We start from the raw sequence: 20,515 nt of genomic DNA on the forward strand, positions 1-20,515 counted from the left end.
ATAGCCCCTGCTCCACCTCCGCCCTGCCTCTTCCCACCCTTGCTCCACCTCAGCCTCGTGCCCACTGCACCCCTTCCCCAAAGCCTCTGCCCCTGCTCCGCCTCCCCCCCACTCCACCCCTTCCCCTGAGCTATGTCTCCGGGGACAGCAGCAGGGGTCGGGCGCGTTCTGCACTCACCGGGTGGCGGGAAGTGGAGCAACCCAGCCCACTCCACCGGCTCCCAGCCGCGCCGCCAGTGAGTGCTAGGGGGCGGTTCCTCCCTCCCCCCAAGTCCCAAGGCTGGGAGCCAAGGGAGCAGAGAGGAGTGGGCTGGGGCCGGCTCACTCCACTTCCCGCCACCCCGTGAGTGCGGGGTTGGGCCCGCCCTGCAATCACCGGGCGGCAGGAAGTGGAGGGACCCGGCCCCAACCCGCTCCGCTGGCTTGTGCTGGGGGGCGGTTTTGTTCCTACTCCCCCCCCCCAGACTTTGGGTGCAGCTCCCCCACCCTCCACAGAGGCCTGGGGCCAGCACACACACCCCCGCGGAGGCGGGGGGGTTGAGAAGGGCACCACAATGTCTAGGGACGGCCCTGGGCTGAGACAAGGGGATACAACAGCTGGAGACATACTCCAGTATTTATATGACAATAAATGAGCCAGCATCAGCAGCAGATGGTTTTGATCACTGTTTTACACGTTCTTGTCAAAGCGTCTAGCAGCATCTGATGATCTTCCGACCCTGCATTTCTATCTGGTTTGGGAATCTGACATTAACTGTCCTCATCTCTGCTGATGAATGTTGCCCACCCCCCCCCCCCCCTCCGGCCACATAGTGAGCCAGTGTCAATGCTGACTCTAGGGCCCTTGTCTCCCGGTCCTGCGCACTAAGCACTAGACACAGTGGCCCTCTCTTTGTTGAATGCAAACTGGTGCTGCTGGCTGTCCTATGTGGAGCACAAGGCCTCAAAGACCAGCTGCGTTGGGAACTTCCCATTCAGTGGTTCTCTCTGAAGTAGAGTGGGGAAGAGAAGAAATTGCATGCTTGCCTGAAGCTCGGAAATAGCCATTCAAGACCAGGTAGTTCTCGTGATGATACAACTCCAATACTGTTGGCAAGGTTGGCGGGTAGCTTGAGTTTTCTGCTGGTTAATTGCTGATTAGATTACTTCTTCTGGTTCCTCTCATTCTTACGCCTTTCAGACGTCCTCCCACAACTCCAGCTGTGCTGCATACTGGGCGAGTGTTTTGTTCTGTACTAGGAACTCGTTCTGCTGAACGTGAAAAGGAGGAAAGGTGGAGCGTGCGTGGAGGACTGCATAACATCCGTCCCTCTTCTGAGTGCGGTTTTGACGGCATTGCTGGCTCTCCGTACAGCAGCGCCAGGCCGGGGGGTGGTTTTGGTGAAATCCATGCCCATGCTTTCAGACCGGACATGTCTAAACTCTTCTTCCGGTTAAAAAGCTGCAGTCCTGGGCATGGCAAAGCATGATGCGTAGTATGCTGGCTTGCATGCAGGAACCCAGCTGAAGACTGTTTTTAATCTCTGGGCACTAACAAAGGCTTAGGGTACTCTGTGTGTGCATTCTACAGTCTGCTCTAGAGGTAAAAATTCTGGAAGACTTTTCACATTTTTAGCCCTGATACTTTTCACTGGGAGGTTTCCCATCTCGTAAAAGGCAGGGCTTTTTAATTCAGCTAAGGGGATAAGTCATTAGCAGATTCCAGAGTGTTAATTGGCTCCATGCTTTGTTCTGCAGCAGCAGCATGGGGCAGCTGTTAGGAGAGCAAAGTGAGAGGTGACATTTCATACGGTGTGAGGTTTGGGTTTGTTGCAAGAGTCCATCGCAGACCTCACAAAGGGGCGTTCAGCCGGAGGCAGTACCCCAAAAGTCCACGTCAGAATACACCGGAGTCAAATCCTTTAGGGTCAGGATAAGATCCTGATCTTTCGGTGTTGTAGCTGTGTTAGTCTGTATTAGCAAAAACAATGAGGAGTCCTTGTGGCACCTTAGAGACTAACAGTTGTATTTGGGCATAAGCTTTCTCTAAGGTGCCACAAGGACTCCTCATTGTTTTGGATGATCTTTCTGTGCCCCCCATCTAATCTCACTGCATCTAGTTCTTGTTATGACTGGCTGCTTCGTCCCCTGTCATGCCTTTCACTTGACAATGTATTTTGGTTCTGAGTAATTCAGTGCAAGGAAAACAACTTGTTAAATACATCGACCTGCCACCTTCCGTGGTCTGTTTCCCTCATAACGCTGCAGAATCCTCTTTGCTTAGGGTCTGTGCAGTTTTGGGAGGCTTGTCAGTAACAAAGAAGTTTCTCGGAATAGAACCTCGGTGAGCGGTTAGAGTGGGAATTCAGAACCAGGAGCGACGGCTTCCGAGTCATTGCGTCTGTGTTACGCTTTATGTTTATTCCTCTGTTGAAAGCAGGCCGCACATAGCAGAGCAGTTGTGCATTTTACCATAGATATGTTGTGTCCTCCTCTAAAATGAGAACACATGCAACCCCATGCTCTGGGCGTCCCTCGCCTCTGTTTGCCAGAAGCTGGGAATGGGCGACAGGGGATGGATCACTTGATGGATTCCCTGTTCTGTTCATTCCCTCTGGGGCACCTGGCACTGGCCACTGTCAGAAGACCGGATACTGGGCTGGATAGACCATTGGTCTGACCCAGCATGGCCGTTCTTACGGTAGGCTGTGTTTGTAAAAAGTCTCAGCCTTGCTGCCTACCGTGAAACTTCCCCCCGGTCTCCTCCCCGTACGAGTTAAGAGAGCGTGGAGGGAAGAGCAGAGGAAGGGGGAAGGACAGAATTCTGGATCCTATTTACAGACTTCAAATTCCTAACGTGCCTCTGGCGTGGCAGGTTCTTGCTGACTCATCCGTGTCCCCGTTTGATTTTCAATTAAGGTCAGGGAAGCGGCTCCACTGAACAACGGCTCATTTCTGACCTGGAACACCTCTGTGCCACCTCATCGGTATCACATCCAGCAGCTGCAGCCCCTGGCAGAATATAGCATCCGTGTTTCCTGCAGGAATGAAGTCGGCTGGTCTTCATTCAGCCCCTGGACTCTGGCCAGCACAACCGAGGGAGGTAGGACAAGAGCAAATAAGACGGAGGACGGTCTGTAGATCTGTGCTTTGTAGGGCTCTCTGCTGAGGGGTTCAGTTTGCCGAGAGGGCACTGACAGCTCCATGCCGAGGCCCAAGGGATGGGTCACCAGGAGCGCCTTCACCGGCACACAGGCAGCACGGCGTGGTCGCTGGCACTGGGAAGTGCAGGCAGGCGTGTGCGTGTGCCAGCTGGCCCTCACTGCCGTGTTTCCCCGCTCTAGGGGAGGTGGCTTCCCCACTGCTTCCATTGCCCTCAGCGTCCGGCCAGGCAGGGGGCGGCTGCGGGGAGCTGGGGGCCATGTTTGGGAGGAGTATTTGGGCTCTGTTTACCCCTGCCCCGTGCAGTGACTTACACAGCTAGTATGTCCCACCCCCTGCGCTCCCTGGCTGCAGCAGGCACAGGGCTGGGGGAATCCGCCCTTGGCCGGCTGGGCTTGGACTCACTCCTGCTCCGTGGGAATCGGGGTGCAGGATGGGTCTCTTAGGGTATGTCTACACTACGGGATTAATCCGAATTTAGATAATTCGGATTTGAGAAACAGGTTGTATAAAGTCGAAATGAGTGCGGCCACACTAGCACAGTAATTCGGTGGTGTGCGTCCAAGTACCGGGGCTAGCGTCGATTTCTGCACCGTTGCACTGTGGGTAGCAATTCCATAGCTATCCCATAGTTCCCGCAGTCTCCTGCGCCCATTGGGATTGTGGGTTAAGATCCCAGTGCCTGATGGGACAAAAAACATCGTCGCAGGTGGTTCTGGGTACAGCCTCACTCCCTCCCTCCCTCCCTCCCTGCATGAAAGCAACGGACGGCAGACAACCATTTTCGCGCCTTTTTTCCTGGGTGGGTGAACACTGCAGACTCCATACCACGGCAAGCATGGAGCCCGCTGAGGTCAAGACAGCACTCATGAATATTGCAAACACCTCGCGCGTTCTTGTGGAGTTTATGCTCAGCCAGGACCAGAAAAACGAGGCGAGGAGGCAGCGGCGGCGGCAGCGCAGCGACAAGCATGATGAGGACATGGACACGGACACAGAATTCAGTGAAACCACAGGCCCCAGTGCTTTGGAGATCATGTTGTTAATGGGGCAGATTCTATCCATGGAACGCCGATTCTGGGCAAGGGAAACAAGCACAGACTGGTGGGACCGCATAGTGTTGCAGGTCTGGGACGATTCCCAGTGGCTGCGGAACTTTCGCATGCGTAAGGGCACTTTCATGGAACTTTGTGACTTGCTTTCCCCTGCCCTGAAATGCCAGAATACCAAGATGAGAGCAGCCCTCACAGTTGAGAAGCGCGTGGCGATAGCCCTGTGGAAGCTTGCAACGCCAGACAGCTACCGGTCAGTCGGGAATCAATTTGGAGTGGGCAAATCTACGGTGGGGGCTGCTGTGATGCAAGTAGCCAAAGCAATCACTCAGGTGCTGCTACGAAAGTTAGTGACTCTGGGAAATGTGCAGGCTATAGTGGATGGTTTTGCTGCAATGGGATTCCCTAACTGTGGTGGGGCAATAGACGGAACCCATATCCCTATCTTGGCACCGGAGCACCAAGCCACCGAGTACATAAACCGCAAGGGGTACTTTTCAATGGTGCTGCAAGCACTTGTGGATCACAAGGGACGTTTCACCAACATCAACGCGGGCTGGGCGGGAAGGGTTCATGACGCTCGCGTCTTCAGGAACACTACTCTGTTTAAAGGGCTGCAGCAAGGGACTTACTTTCCGGACCAGAAAATAACCGTTGGGGATGTTGAAATGCCCATAGTTATTCTTGGGGACCCAGCCTACCCCTTAATGCCATGGCTTATGAAGCCATACACAGGCAGCCTGGACAGGAGTCAGGAGCTGTTTAACTACAGGCTAAGCAAGTGCAGAATGGTGGTAGAATGTGCATTTGGCCGTTTAAAAGGTCGCTGGCGTTCATTATTGACTCGCTCTGACCTCAGCCAAAGAAATCTCCCCATTGTTATTTCTGCTTGCTGTGTGCTCCACAATCTCTGTGAAAGTAAGGGGGAGACCTTTATGGCGGGGTGGGAGGCTGAGGCAAATCGCCTGGCTGCTGATTACGCGCAGCCAGACACCAGGGCGATTAGAAGATCACACCATGAAGCGCTGTGCATCAGAGAAGCTTTGAAAACCAGTTTCATGGCTGGCCAGGCTACCGTGTGAAATATCTGTTTGTTTCTCCTTCATGAAAACCCTCCCCCTTTACTGACTGATTTTCTGTAAGGAACCCACCCTGCCCCTTCCCCCAGCTTTCTTTCAAACCAAATAAAGTCACTATCATTTAAAAATCATTTATTCTTTATTAATAGATTAGAAAAAGAGGGAGGGAACCCGGGTGGTATTTGGGAGGAGGATTGCTGGGAAGGAAAAAGCCACAAAGAAAAGGTTAAAAAAATGACAGCCTTTTGCTTGGGCTGTCTACTGGGGTGGAATGGGAAGGTGTACGGAGCCTCCCCCCCCGCGTTCTTACACGTCTGGGTGAGGAGGATACGGAACATGGGGAGGGGGGAGGGTGGAACAGGGGCTGAAGCGGCAGTCTGTTTTCCAGCAGCCGTTCCTGAACCTCCACCATACGCCGGAGCAGCCCCAGCGTTGCATCCTTCATCCTCTGGTCTTCCTGCCGCCATCTCTCATCTCGATCGTCCCTCCTCTCCTCACGTTGGTCCCTCCTCTCCTCACGTTGGTCCCTCCTCTCCTCACGTTCACTGACTTCTTTCCTATACTTTGAAACTGTTTCCTTCCACTCATTCAGATGAGCTCTGTCACTCCTGCTGGATTGCATAATTTCAGAAAACATGTCCTCCCGCGTCTTCTTCTTACGACGCCTTATCTGTGATAACCTTCGGGATGGAGGAGGGAGGCTTGAGGAATTTGCAGCTGCTGTAGGGAGGGGAAAAAAGAGAGAATTGTTTTAAAAGCTACATTTTGCAGAACAATGCTTATACTCTTTCACGGTGACCAACACTGTTCACATTACATAGCACATGTGATTTCTGTGCAAGGTCGCATTTTGCCTCTTAATGCTGAGTGCTTGTGGCTTTGCTGCTAGAGATCACAGGTCTGGGCAACAGAATTCGGCTTGCATGCGGCCATGGTAAGCCATTGTTTTACAGCTTCTGCACCCTCCTTTCCCACATACCAAGCATAGCCTGTAGAGTGCTGCAGAAGCCTGGCCAATCTCAGCCAGTTGGGGGGGGGCAGTGTGGGGGGGCTTGTCTGGGCCCCTTCAGGCAAGTAGAGTGCTGCGGTTTTTCTGTTAACATTCAGCAGCACCAGAAAACAAACTAACCCCCCCCCCCCCCGCCATGAATTCTCTGGGATGATCACGGTACCCCTCCCCCCACCGCATGGCTGGTATCAGGGAAGATCCCTGCAGGCACCAAACTACCCCCCCCCCCCGCCGCCGACCCCCCCCCCCTCGCCATGAATTCTCTGGGATGATCACGGTACCCTCCCCCCACCGCGTGGCTGGTAACAGGGAAGAACCCTGCTAGCCAAACGCGGAAAACTTCAGGGCCAATTTCCCATCTGCGCTTGGCTAACTGCAGGGAAGGATTTATTTTCCGCCACAGGCAAACAGCCCAGTAGGAACGGCCACCTCTGTCCCCTTAATTAAGTTCCCGTATTTCAACCAGGTTACCAGGAGTGATATCACTCTCCTGAGGATTACACAACAAGATAAAGAACGGATGTTGCTTGAATGCCAGCAAACACCGGGACCATACGCTGCTAGGCTTTGTCAGGCAATGATACCAGATTACTTGCTGCAAGCATGGCGTGGTCAAGTGTCCTACCATGGAGGAGGGAATAAGGATGCACTGCCCAGAAACCTTCTGGCAAGGCTTTCGGAGTACCTCCAGGAGAGCTTCATGGAGATGTCCCTGGAGGATTTCCGCTCCATCCCCAGACACGTTAACAGACTTTTCCAGTAGCTACAGACTTTTCCAGTAGCTGAACTGACCGCGAATGCAAAGTCAGGCAAAGTAATCATTAAAAACCGTTTGCTTTTAAAACAAGTTTTATATTTTAAAAGGTAAACTCACCTGAGGTCCCTTCCATGGGGTCAGAGTCTTGGGTACTGGCTTGGGAGGCTTGGGAGGGTACTTCAGTCAGGGTGAGAAAAAGATCCTGGCTGTTGGGGAGAATGGAGTGCTGTGTGCTCTCTGCAAGCTCATCCTCCTCCTCCTCCTCCTCTACCCCATCGGCAGAATCCTCAGGCGTCGAGACTATCCCCGACCCAGAATCCACGAACAAAGGTGGGGTAGTGGTGGCAGCCCCCCCTAGAATTGCATGCAGCTCGGCGTAGTAGCGGCATGTCCGCGGCTCTGACCCGGAGCGACCGTTTGCCTCCTTTGTTTTTTGATAGGCTTGTCTGAGCTCCTTGACCTTCACGCGGCACTGCTCAGAGTCCCTATTGTGGCCTCTCTCCATCATGCCCTTGGAAATTTTTTCAAAAGTTTTTGCATTTCGTCTTTTAGAACGAAGTTCTGCAAGCACTGAATCCTCTCCCCATACAGCGATCAGATCCAGTACCTCCCTCACGGTCCATGCTGGTGCTCTTTTTCGATTATCAGCCTGCATGGTTACCTGTGCTGATGAGGTATCTGTGGTCACCTGTGCTCTCCATGCTGGGCAAACAGGAAATGAAGTTCAAATGTTCGCGGGGCTTTTCCTGTCTACCTGGCCAGTGCATCCGAGTTCGGATTGCTGTCCAGAGCGGTCACAATGATGCACTGTGGGATAGCTCCCGGAGGCCAATACCATCGAATTGCGGCCACACTAACCCTAATTCGAATTGCTAAAATCGATTTTGGCGCTACTCCGCTCGTTGGGGTGGAGTACAGAAATCGATTTAAAGGGCCCTTTACATCGAATTAAATGGCGTCGTTGTGTGGACGGTTACAGGGTTAATTCGAATTAAAGCTGATAAATCCGAATTAAAGTCGTAGTGTAGACCAGGCCTCAGAGAGAAGCAGCGCCTCCCCCGTTTAGCACTTGCTGCCCCTACCAGCCAGCACCTGACTGTGCCCCCAACACTGCAGACCCTGGCTCTTTGGGGCTGTGAAAGCCCAGCCAGCAGGGCACCCCCAGTGTTTGCTCTCAGGCCTGAGGGAGGTCCCAGCTCTGTGGGGACCCAGGTGCATGGGGCCATGCAGCTGCCATGCTGGGCCAGCAGCGCCAACTGCATAGGAGAGGAGCGTCTCGGTTCACGCTGCGGGGCATTTGTAGGGAGACACGGCCCAGCCACCCGGGCCAGAGTTAGCCCTTTGGGAAAGATGCGCTGGGCTCCTCAGTGCTCACGAGGGGCTGTGGGTCCACGTCTTATCTGCAGGAAATCCCAGCTAAACCACGGTCACGGTGCTGGCGCTCTGATGGGGACAGTGGGGTCATGGGTCGCATGGGGGTTATGAAATATGGCTTTGGTCTTGACTGCTCCCTGCTCTCGGAGTGGGGAAGTGTGCGGGGGAAGCCAGGGACTCTCTCCCCCCCCCGCCCTAGTGCCGAGGCCCCCCAAAGAGGAGACTGTGCAGCTTCAAGATGGGGTGCGTTTTCCTATTCAATCACTCCCCTGCCCATCCCCACAGCCTTCTGACACCTGCGCGTGGCAGCTATCGCAGCGCTGAAAACAGCAGCTAGACCTGAGAGACGCAGAGCCTAGAAAGCCGCCCACTCCGTATGGCTCTCCTGCCACGGGGCTGGCCGGGGTGTGCTCAGGGAATCTGAAAAATGTGGTTGTTCGGACAGAGTGACTTAGAGAGGGGGTTAATTCAAGAATTAGCCTTGATCCTTCCATGAGCTCCACATGGGCGCCAAAGTCACGGCAGGATTGGGGCCTCCATTTCTGAGACACAGAAGGCCCCAAGTTCAGTTCTGCGACCCAGGAGCCCCACCACATCCACGTGAGTTGCTGATGGGCACGTCTGCCTGGTTTGCTTAGCTCTGTACGTGATTCTGTTTGTGTCTTGTAGCCCCATCTACTCCCCCTCTGAATGTCACAGTGTTCTTCAACGAGTCCAGCTCCTCCCTGGAAGTCAGATGGGCAAGGCCCCACCTTGGACGAAAGCATGGAGAACTGCAGGGCTACAGGCTACTGCACACATGGCAGAACTCAAAGATAACGGTGCGTATGAAAAGAAATACAATAAGAACTAAATGTAACATGATGGCCACAAAAATCTCGACGATGGCCAGGCAGCTATGATGCGGTCTTTCTTGCTCACAGGTGTCCTCTCAGTGTTCCCCCATCGGTCTGTATCTGCCTGCTGTCTATAGCCATACACCGCGTTTATAAACTCTTTGGGGAAGGAGAGTGGCTCTGTGGTGTGTGTTAATACAGCTACAGTTCATAACTAAGAATATTAGCCAGGGCTGTTGTGCCGGTTCTTGTCTTAAAGGGGAACTGCAAAGCAAGAAAAATAGCATGTTCATTATCGCTTCTTTATGGGGTTTCTCTAAAAAAAAACAAATAAGATGCTGTTTGCATGCGACGTGTTAGTATTTTGAGGGGCTCTTCCCTGTGCTGGAGGGTTTGGAGCGGGAATTCGGATTCGGTAGCTTTTACAGATGGAAATGGCTACGAGGTACATGGCTGGGGAGAATCTGGCTCTTGGGTTCCAAGTCGGATCTCGTTTGCGTGGGATTTATCCCAGTGTGACTCGGTGGATCTCTCCCGAGGTGCATGCAGGAGGGGAGTCTCTTCGTTTGGAGGGCAGAGTGAAGGGAGCATTGGGATCTTGGGTAGAACTGGGCAAAAAAAAAATGCATTGAACCTTTTTTTGGTGGAAAATGCCCTTTCGTCCGAACAGAAACTTTTCACGGAAACGTACCGATTTCTACACCGTTTCCCTAGGGAAAGTTTCTCGGATCCAGGCTGGAATTTCAGAGGGTAAGTGAGGGACCCAGCAGACAGAAGAGCCTGGTGGTGAGGACACTCTCTGGGCAAGTGGGAGATCAGGGTTGACATCCCTGCTCCAAATCTCTCAGATTTTCATGAAAGATTTCCAAAGGTCTCAGTCTTGCTCTATATTGGAACGGAAACAAATTCCGAAGCCTCACAGTTTTTTATGGAACAGAATTATTTTCCGGCCAGCCCTAATCCTGAGTTTAAAATTCTGACTTTTTGTTGTTGTTGTTGTTGTTGCTTGTTTTCTCTGGGCTACAGCAATGCCAGTTACAAACGCCTTCAAGACCCAGAGGTATTGGCCTCTTCTTCAAGCCAGAGTAGCCCAAGCAGTCCGGCTGCTCCTGGGTCACTGCTGATAATGGGCAGAATAACACGTGAGTTTGGAGCCATTGCATTGTGGGAAATCCCTGCACGGGAATGAAGGGAGTTGCATAACAAATGTGAAGCAAATAGAGCCATTATAGACCAGACAAAAGGAAGCCGGCAAGCCAGGCACGTGTTTCCATCCAGAGGTTGCCTACTTACTTGTGTACTTTGCTGGGCTGTTTCTTGCCCTCTGAATAATCCAAAGTTTAGAACACAAAAAGGCACTGAATGCGTACATTTTTGAAATCTGCGTGGAAGAAATGATTCACACTCTTTTTCTAAGACACTGCGATTTCTGTTCCCTTTTTATCCTATCTATATGGCTCACGCACAATGAAATCGAGAAAACGATATGATCTTGTGACTAACACTTGGAAAAAGATGCTGACATGTTTATCTTCTCACAAGCACGGGAAGAAGGGACTTTTATTTATGTATTTATTTATTGGTGAATTTTCAACATAAGACTTTTAAGCAATAAAAAAGGTTTTATACTTCAGGATAACTACACACCATAGCTGCTTACTGTTCCTCAGTGACCTGCATTCAGTGTGGAAAACCAGCTGAGTCAAAGGAAGATATAAACTCTCTGCTAGTGGATGAGTGGCTTCTGACTGTAGGAAATCTTGGCTCGGTGCCTAAGAATGGGACTTTGCTGGACAGGACAAAAGCTCTTTGCAGAATTGGGGCTGAAGACTATTTTTGTGGTTTATGGTTGATTCGTTCCATCTACTTACAACATTCATTGCAGGGCAAAACATCATGTTGCTGTCATGTAATGCCGCAGGGTCGGAATGCAGGCAGCCCAGAACACAAATTTCAGGGCCTTTTTTCCTATACACACATCTCTACAAATATCCAAATGTTGGTACTTGCAAGCTGGCTTCCAGGGCGCACGCACATCAGGTCAAAACCCAAGCGAGCCTGGTAACCACTGTCCCTGGTGTCCCTCCACAGCGCCTCAAGCGGTCAAAGCAATCCTTGCCTTGGCCAGCATTTCAGCCTTCCCAGCCTAGCGCCTATGTCCTAAAGGCCGTTACCAACAATAATTCGCTATCGCCCACAGAAGTTGGTCCAGTAGAAGAGATTCCTTCCCCCACCTTGTCTCACTAATATCCTGGGACCAAGACAACTACAGCAACCCGGCAAACGGCAAGACTAATGTAAGAAAAATGGGTGGTTGTCCCTAGCACAACTCGATTGTACTGTTGTGGGATGCTCGTGGGTAACAGCAGAATGCCACACTGGCCGGCAATGTGCAACCTGCTCTCAAGCAAGGGGAGAACGGCAGACCACTTTCATTACGATGTCACGTAACAGTTAGTGGGGGAGGGGAGAGACTGTGATTTCTTTATTGCATTGAAGGGGTTGATGGGCTGTGAAACGCACGTTTTTTCAAAGAAATGATGATGGCAAAGTTTTGAGGTGACCTACGGAATCGCTTTGGTCCTGACCCTACCTCCTTCACCGCCTACGTTGACTTGTGTGAGCAGTCCGATTGACTGCTCCGTGGAGGGGAGTTATGTATGTGCTTTGTTGGCTGCTGTAATGGCAGCATGCCATAAAATGTTGGGAAGAGAGAAATCTGGCGGCTGGCTTCAGCTCCCGCGATGGAGAGGGGCTGTTGACTCGCATGGATGCCTTAGCAGGAGTGGATGCACTTTTCGCTGCAATCAACCACAGAGGGGATCTGCAGGCTACCCCTCCGCTCCCCCATGGGCTGCACTTGGGGATGCCGTCCATTCAGCGTGTGTCAGACAGTTCCGCGGGCGAGAGTGGAATCCTGGGGAGGGTGTTTTCAGTCTGCAGAGGACACCCTGGTTTACCTCTTTCTTGTCCAGCCTGAACAATGGGGTCAGGTGCCTCCACCAGCTGGCCAGAACTGGGGCATGGATGCGAGGACCCTCAACGCCTTGCAAATCAAGCCACCAAGGTAGATGTCTGAAAGTGGGTGTCAGATCCCAACTTCATTCAGAACCCGGTCTGGAAAATCTTGACCATAGCGTTATCCAAATGAAGTCTCAGTCAGTCCGGACACTTCCCTCCAGCCTCTGGATCAGGGACTTCGATGCACCAAGAGGGAAGGGTCAGATGAGATGGAAAAGCCGTCCCGATTCAGCAAGGTACATAAGCATGTGCCTAACTCACTTCAAGCACGTGAGTACCCCATTGAAGCCAGTGGGATTAATCGTGTGCTTAAAGTTAGGTACGTGCTGAAGCACTGTGCTGGCTGGGGCCACGGAGCGGAGAGATGCTAAATCACATATGCAGACCCCTGTCCCGGCACAGGCCGTTGGCCGAGGGAACGGCTGGCCGCCTGCAGGCGGGCCCACACAGCCCTGTTTGTTTACAGCTTTTACTGTGACATGGCAGCTCTGGGCTGAGGTTTTCTTGGTTATTAAATCCAGCGGGTCAGAGCCAGCCGAGCTGCCTCTCTCCCCCGCCCCAATGCCGGGCCTGGGGCAGCAGTCTGGGGACTACTTTAAGTCATGGAGCCCTACGGATCTCTCCAGCAGCCAAGTTATGCTGAAACCTCTCCCCCCACCCATGCGCCTCCGAAAATGCCAGGGCAGGACCAGAATCTTGCAGAGGTGGCTGTGCCCATTTTATGCCTCCTGGCAACTTCCCTATGCCAGGGGACTCTCCGGCCGTCCTGTTACGGCAGCCTGAAGGGGGACAGAGGATCGGACCCGGTGGGTGTGTCTCATCAGTTGAGAAGGCTGCACTTCCTGCATGTACTGTACGCGGCCAGTTGAATATTCCTCCAGGCTGAGTGCTCGCGTGGCACAGCGCAGCTGCACGAGAGATTAAAGAATGGAGACGTTCTTTGCATTGACTGAGACACAACAATACAAACACCACCTGGCAGACGTCCCTTTGCCTCAGGGCGCCATGGAGCAAAGCGGGAGAAACCTGGGAATGTTGCCAAAGAGCAGGAAAGTATCCCTGTATTCACGTGCATAACTGTAGGCCAAGCATTCTTCAGTGCTGCTCCACAGGGCAGAGCTATTTTAGCAGCACCTACATCGAGGAGGCCTGTAAGTGCGTGTATGTTAATATAGTCAGTTTGTTTCCATTTTTAGGGTTCTTTTGTCTAATGGCAATTCAGACTTGGTTCCTGCTGAACTGGCACTTCACCGATTTTTTTTTTTCCTGTTGTTGCTGTATCATGACCACACTCTGTTTGAAAACTGTCCGCAGATGTTGTAATCTGCACGTCAGTCTGCCAGCTGTATGATCGGTCACCGAACGGTTGTTTTTCAGTAATAGGTTGTCATGGAGCAACGCCAGTCACTTTCTCAGCTGTCCAGCTGACTCTCAAGAAATGCAGGAAATAACAGTGAATTTGTGGGAAAGGGAATCACTTGTACGGTTGATCAAGAAAAACATCTATGATACCATTGAATCAATCTAACGTGGTGCTGGGGCCATGAAAGGAAACGCCGTGTAAAACTAGAAATGTCATTAGCATGACATGAAACCACATTGGTATAAAACAATCAACTACAAAGTCTGCCTTCCCCGGTTCATTACTTTAATTGTGAAACAAAGATCTTCCTTACTACAATTATATGGTTGCACTTTGTGCATGGAAAAATGAGAGGGGACAAATTCTCGGCGGGTGCAGATGGTCCCCGTTCCACTGACCTTGGTAGAGTTTTGCTAATTTACCCTGGTGGGGAAATTGGCCGGAGACCTCTGGCAGCGAGGATGAGGCCTAAAAGGAGAAGGAACAAAAGCAAGGTATCCATGATTGGGGAGAGCGAGCAGGCCGTGTGTGTGGCTGGGCAGCAGGGAGAGAGATACGCAGAAAACAAATCCCAACAGATAACTTGCTGCACTGCGTACGGGCGTGAGGCGATATCGCCTGGGTTCATCGAAGAAGCCCGTCCTCTGATTGAGAGCTTCACGTCTGGAGTTCGGCCTGGGTGCTATGGAGGGGCCAGCCTGCCCCGTGGGGAAAGCCTTTTCCCCTTTGCCGGAGAGAGGAGGAGCCTAGTGAGGAAGACAATCCCCACCCAGCACACTCCCGGAGAGCCCGTCCCCCCACCAGCAAGGTCAGTTTGTGGTAACATGGTCACAGGTGGGGCCGATAGGAGCCCTTGCAGCCAAACCTGCCGCCCCGCTGGGACCAAAGTGTGGGGCGCCATGTGTGACAAACCTGACATGAAGGGCACAAAAAATGGTTCATGCAGAGAACTTAAACTGCTGCCGGGTTCTTGTCCCCCCAACCGCGTCTGGGCTAGGATAAAAGGTGCAATAACCTCTTTGAAGTAACAGGCCGGTTACCCTCGTGTGGCCAGGCACAGGCCCTGGGACACGCACAACGGTGGGGAGCGTGGGATTTGCCTTCGCCCTTTCAGCACATTGTAAAGTCTACGCTAGACTTTTCAGACCGGTCAGCTAATACCATTAAACCCTCGTCTAGACAAGGCCTCCCTGTGACTGGCTCCATATGTAATCTCTGCTCTGTGAGTCTGTATCTTGGATGTAAATAACTTCAACAATACAAGTAAGGGGCTACAAATCTCCATGGGAGGTAGACTTCTTCTGTACTGCAGGGAGTGTAGTGGGGCGCCGGGGGGAGTATTGGAGTAACTCCTGCAAGCCACATGGCTCCAGCAGGGGCAGAGGATAGCCTGAAGACACAAAATAGAGACACAGGCCGTTGCATGGCTCCCTACTGCTTAGGGATTGTATTTTCTCTTGTGTAGGTTTTCCTGGCTCCTCGGGAGGGTAGTTCACCTTGTCCCAGAGCCTGCAGCCAAGAAGGCTGCGTGACAATTGGGTTGAATCATGCCTCGCTCAGTGAAGTGGTCTAAAAAGGAAATCCTGTTAAGCTACTTTGTTTTCATCCAGTTCTCGAAGAACAATTATTCTCTATAAATAGCTCCCAGTTAGATTACGCGAGTCATAACTCCTGCTGGCTGTTAAGGGTTGGCAACCAGAAAATTGAATCCGGAAAGAATGTTAGATTAAAATAAATCTTGAGTTTCCATTTTGGGCATGTCCAGTGAAAACAAGCAGCGCTTCTCCGCGGTGCTAACTGTTTTCTTTCTTTCTTTTCATTTTCAGCAGAATCGTTCTTCTGAAGCCCAGCAGAACACCACTGTCGCCACCATCGCGATCGTAGTCACTAACGCCACATACGCTGTGCGCGTCGCTGCCGTCACCAAGGGGGGGATCGGGCCCTTCAGCGACCCAGTGGTAGTTTTCATTCCAGGGGACGGTAAGAACAAATAGTACGATCGTGTCATTAATGAGGCATTTCATTTCAAAGAGGCCACTTCGTTTGTGGCCTTTCCTGGCTTTGGAACCTGAACAAGCTCTCTTGTAAAGTACATGTTTGACCTGCAGAATCTGCCTAGCTATGAAACGTACGGTTCACACACACTGCTTTGTTTGATTGCCTCTGCCCCGGCAAGTCGGTGTGGAATTCGCCCCCACTGCAGCTCCAGCAATGGCAGCAGTTGATAGGAACTGTAGTGTGGACAGGCTACATGTGGTTTTTACCAACGTGTCCTCGTTAACATGCCCACGCCCTCGTCTGCACACGGCTGCCATTGCTGGAGCCTCCCTGCGAGCCGGAGCGGGCATCAGCCTCTACCTGCTCTGGTCGCCGCAACCAGCCTAGAGAGGAGCTACAGATCAGACTGGGGGCGGGGGGGCTCCTGCCCCTGGCAGAGGGGCCCGTTCTCTGAGCGAGCCGGACCAGCTTCGAGGTTTTATGAGCTTCCGAAGCCTTCTCCAAATGGGTCCTGGCTCTGCAAAGTCCCCAGCGCGGTGGGATTGAGAGGCACTCGTCTCAGCTGTGATCCTCCACAGTTAGCCCTCCCTTCAGGTCCTGGCAGCTCCAGCCGGATTGCCTCTTTCCCAGAGGCCCTTGTTGCTCTTCCACAGACCTGGCTATTCCCCTGTTCCAGCTCCTCCCCCAGCGCAGTCTCCAGGCCTGGGTTCTCACCAGCCTGCCGCCACCTGGGATTCTGTTGAGTGGCAGGGGCAGAGGCCATCCAGATGCTGGTCACTCGCTCGCACACACGTGTGCATATACACACACATAAAGAGCCTGTCTGGGGCCTGGTCCAAAGCCCTCTGGACACCTCCCCACCACTTCTGCAGGTTTTGGCCCAGGCTCCAGAGGCCGCCTGGGAGGGATGTGCATGGCAGAGCTCCTCCTGGCACTCCTGTAGGGGCTGGTGGCTAAACAGAGCCAGCGGGCGGGTGCAGAGCGACAGACAGGGGCTGCCTTTTGCACTCGGGTCTTTCCATGCCCTGCGCAGATAGGCTGTTTGCTCCAACCCTTCCCCTCCAGCAGTCTCTCCACCTGCCCCTCTTCGCTTCCTCTGCCTTGTCATTCCCCTCTTAACAACCCCCCTCCCCAACAGTTTTCACCTGCCCACCCTGGCAGAAAACAGCCGTGCCACTCACAGCTGCCCCCTGCTCTGGCTGTGTGTGGGGGGCAGCGTTTCCCCTGCCCTGTGGCTGCCTGGCCAATGAGATCGCAAGCTGCCCCAGGCAGGTCTCCTATTGTGTGTCTGGGCAGCGCCTGGCCCAACCAGGCCCTGATCTCGGTTGGCCCCCGTGTTGTACTGTAATAGAGAGAACAACACACCCAGCCCTGAGAAACCACATCCCCAAATACCTGTACACCTTGGTTTGTTGTTCAGATAAAGCTATGCAGTGATTTATTCCATCCACATGCAATGTGTCCCTAGTGCTTCTGTATTTCTTTCATGTCTTTTGTGGTTTGAATGCCTTGTTTGGATTTAGTTGTTTAAAAATCCTACAACGCCTACCACGTGTTGTCGACTGACCCCCTTTTATGTTCTTTACTATGGGCTGTTTTATCAGGTTTGATAGCCTCCGCGCCTTCCTCGACTCCAGCGCCAGGAAACAACTATTCCTTTGCCATAGTCCTTGGCTTTATCCTTGGGATCGTCGCCATCGGGTTAATCCTGTATTTCTCGGTGATTGTCAGGAAAAGACGGATGGAAACCATGTTTGGGTAAGTCCCACAATTAACTGCTGCGGGAGCACTGAGCGCTGGCCAAATGTCTGGTAGGGAAGGCCTTGCGTGGGACTAGCTGCTGGCCCTGGGGGGGCAGAAGTGGGCTGGCCAAGGGGGAGCAGTGGGAGGCGTCCTGCCTCTGGGTTTAAATAAACCTTCACCTCTCCCATTCGCCCCAGTAAGTGCCAGTGCACGGACGGCCTCGGCTGAGGGGCACTGCCAGATCTTCATGTTGTAGGGAATGTGATAGAAACTGCTCAGGGCAGGGGTCCTGTCACCACCTCGCGGGGCCTTTAGCTGCTCAGCTTGGCCTCAGCATCCCTCTCTCTGGGTGCTCATGGAAGTTACTCAGTTCCCTGCCTCTAAAGAGAACACATCGGCCTGACGGCGCCGAGAATGGCCAGCGCCCCCCACCCCGTAACGTCGGCCTGACGGTGCCGAGAACGTTTGGGAAGAAAACAAGAATAAGTTGAGTAATGAAGAATATGGAGCAAGGGAGGCATGAAAGGGTTCCAAACCAAACCAAAGCAACACACTTTCTAGTGTCCAAAACGTAATTCTAGCATGATGTGGCCATTTCTTATTCACACCACACTGACTGCGTGCTTCAGCCCCTCTGGTGGGAGGACCACCTATTAGAGACACAAAGCGCTGGCTGCTTTGTTCTCTCAGGGGATACCGAACGGGTTTTCTCCCCTTCTTTTTATAGTCCAGTAATCCTTGGAAATGGATTCTTTCAAAAGTAAGCCCAAAGTTCCTGTCCCCTGCTGCTTCATCTTCAGGGTGCCAGCGGCAAGCTCCTTCTTTCAGCGTCTGGTCACTTTGCTTGGTTTTGATTAGCCTGATCACTCAGTTTGTCTGCAGTGGACATGTCCTTCTGTTGTCCTTCCGCTCACAGAGCGGAGCCACGTTCCTTTGGCTTGGTCGAATGCGTTTCTCTGCTCGACTGACCTTGATCGCGTTTCTGGAATGTATTTCCAGCACCGCTGTCGGCCGGTGCCTTTCTGTATCTCTTGCCCCTGCGTCCCCTCTGGACCCCGCACCCTTCTGTTTAAGCTCACCCTTCCCTGCAGGAGCTGAGCTCACTCCCAGGGTCTTTTCTGAGTCCAGTCACCTCCTGTCCCTTGTCTGCTCCATCAGTGCCTGTCGCTGGGCCTGGGAGAGCAGAGGTCCAGAGCCCCCTCAGGGCTGCAGCGTCTGTCTGCCCGAAACAAGGGGTGGGGGAGGAGGGAAGGTGAGTTGCTGTCTTGGGTTAGGCATCCCTGACTCCTGGGATCCTTAGCAGCCGCTCCTCTTGGGCAAACCTCCCCCACCGTCCTGTGGCCAGCTCCGTTTGTTAAGCTTCCTGTTTCCAGTGGCCCAAGCTCTGCAGGTGCAGCCAACCGGCCCTTCCTCAGCGCAGGATGCTGGTTAGGCTGCTGCCAGTGGGCCGGGGGCATGTCCACACACACACACACACACACACACACACACACACACACACACACACACACACACACACACACACACAGACACTCCCTTCCTCCCCTCACAACCACAAAGGTTTCTTGCCCAAGCCCTCCCCCGTCCCAACCTGCTAGGGAGAAAACCTGCATGTGCTGCTTCCAGGCTCCGTGCGGCACCAGAAGGCATAGGCCTGGGGTGCCAGACACCAGCGCGTCATTGGGGGGGTGAATCCTTCACAGAGGGCAGCCCCCGTGAGGGCGCACGGTCTGTCACTAGGGAGAAGGGGCTGCCCGGCGGGTAATCCCTGAGGGCGTCCACAGCCCCCTTGCGTGCCAGAGCCGCCTCCTCGGTAACCGAATACGCGCTCTCCCTGGGGAACAGCTTTCTCCTCACCTGCAGAGCCTGCTCCCAGCCCATGTTGCCTCAGTCCCGGGGCCAGCACCTTCAACAAAGCCCCACCGTTCCACAACAGCTGAATTTTCCCCACTATTTACCCAGCACCACTGAAAAGGACAAACCAAAAAAATAAAGGCTAAACACACTGGAGTCAAATCCATCCCCGTGGTAACTCCATGGAAGGCTTGGGATGCCATTGGATCCATTTTGCCCTATGCTGCATTCCTGAGGTGGACAAAACTCCCTCTGAAATAGTGGGGAGTCTTTCACGAGAGGGGAAGGGCCGAAACGTTCATCTCCTTCCTTGGCATTTCGCTTTTCGTTCAAGGTTCTTTTCCTTGCTTTGGAACAGCCTGGAAGGAAAGCAGCCCTGGGACGCCTAGCGTCGCCGTGGTCCTTCAGCTCTCTCCGCTTCCGCTCGGGAGCAAGAGAGCGAATATTCAGCAGCAAGCAAAGTTTTGCAAATGGACGATGAAAGCCCCTGGCTCGTCGTCTACAGCACCAGTGTAACCATCTCCTAACCCTTGAGCAGCATAAGTAACTTCAGTATGTGATTGTCAACTATTATCAGGCAAACATCATTTTCTTTGCTATTTATGTTGCATCGTGGGTTTTGGAAATTTCTTATCAACCCAGCATTAAGGGGCTCTGGCTAGCTCCCTAGCTCTCGCCACGAAGAAAAGTTCTACACAGCGATAAAAACTCATCAAGATTATTTTAGCTCACTTAAAAAACAGCAAGCCCAGGGGTTTGGTTTGGTTATTTTGTAGGAGGGGAGGGGGGAGTTTTGTTCATCTCTAAAAACCAGCTGCATTTTACATCAGAATTTGGCCGGCATAAGCTCAGTGATGTGGAACAGCCCTCATTGCCGCATTGACAATACTTGTGCCGTGAAGGAAGAATTTGGTTCTTACAAAGGCGGAGGAATACGGCCGTCGTGCAGAAGAGTAAGACCAGTACTGCCTCGCGTCAGGATTTGTGGGCTGTGCAGTTTCCTCGTGCAGCCCTGCTGATACACTTCTCGCACACTTGTTCTAATGCTTAGCCTTTCTGAGCAGAGGGACTGCCAGCGCTGCAGTGTGTGGTGGCTTTTTATAACATGGACAATGGTCCATTATTAACAGCACGCATTCTCCCTTGTGACCTTCTAAGCTGGGTTTCAAACGAGGCCAACCCCGGCACTTTTCGTTCAAAACCAATTTGATTCTTTCTAGTCAAAACTTTTTTAAATAACCAGCTCTTTACGCATGTGCAATAATGTGCTTCTGGGAATTCAGCCCCA

At 52.7% G+C, this 20,515-nt stretch overlaps 1 protein-coding gene across 2 annotated transcripts in view; it reads left to right on the plus strand.

Moving 5' to 3' along the window:
• MERTK (MER proto-oncogene, tyrosine kinase) overlaps nucleotides 1-20,515 on the plus strand; it is a 63,718-nt gene that overhangs the window by 28,260 nt on the left and 14,943 nt on the right. The window contains exons 7-10 of one of the 2 annotated variants that reach the window (XM_054023970.1): nucleotides 2,899-3,082; nucleotides 9,082-9,233; nucleotides 15,459-15,612; nucleotides 17,235-17,388. In XM_054023970.1, coding sequence (XP_053879945.1) covers nucleotides 2,899-3,082; nucleotides 9,082-9,233; nucleotides 15,459-15,612; nucleotides 17,235-17,388 — 644 coding nt within the window. The remainder of the gene's footprint in view (nucleotides 1-2,898; nucleotides 3,083-9,081; nucleotides 9,234-15,458; nucleotides 15,613-17,234; nucleotides 17,389-20,515) is intronic. The other variant, XM_054023971.1, reaches the window with a different exon arrangement.

Source organism: Malaclemys terrapin, chromosome 3 (genome assembly GCF_027887155.1).
Source record: "Malaclemys terrapin pileata isolate rMalTer1 chromosome 3, rMalTer1.hap1, whole genome shotgun sequence".
Lineage (NCBI taxonomy): Eukaryota > Metazoa > Chordata > Testudines > Emydidae > Malaclemys > Malaclemys terrapin.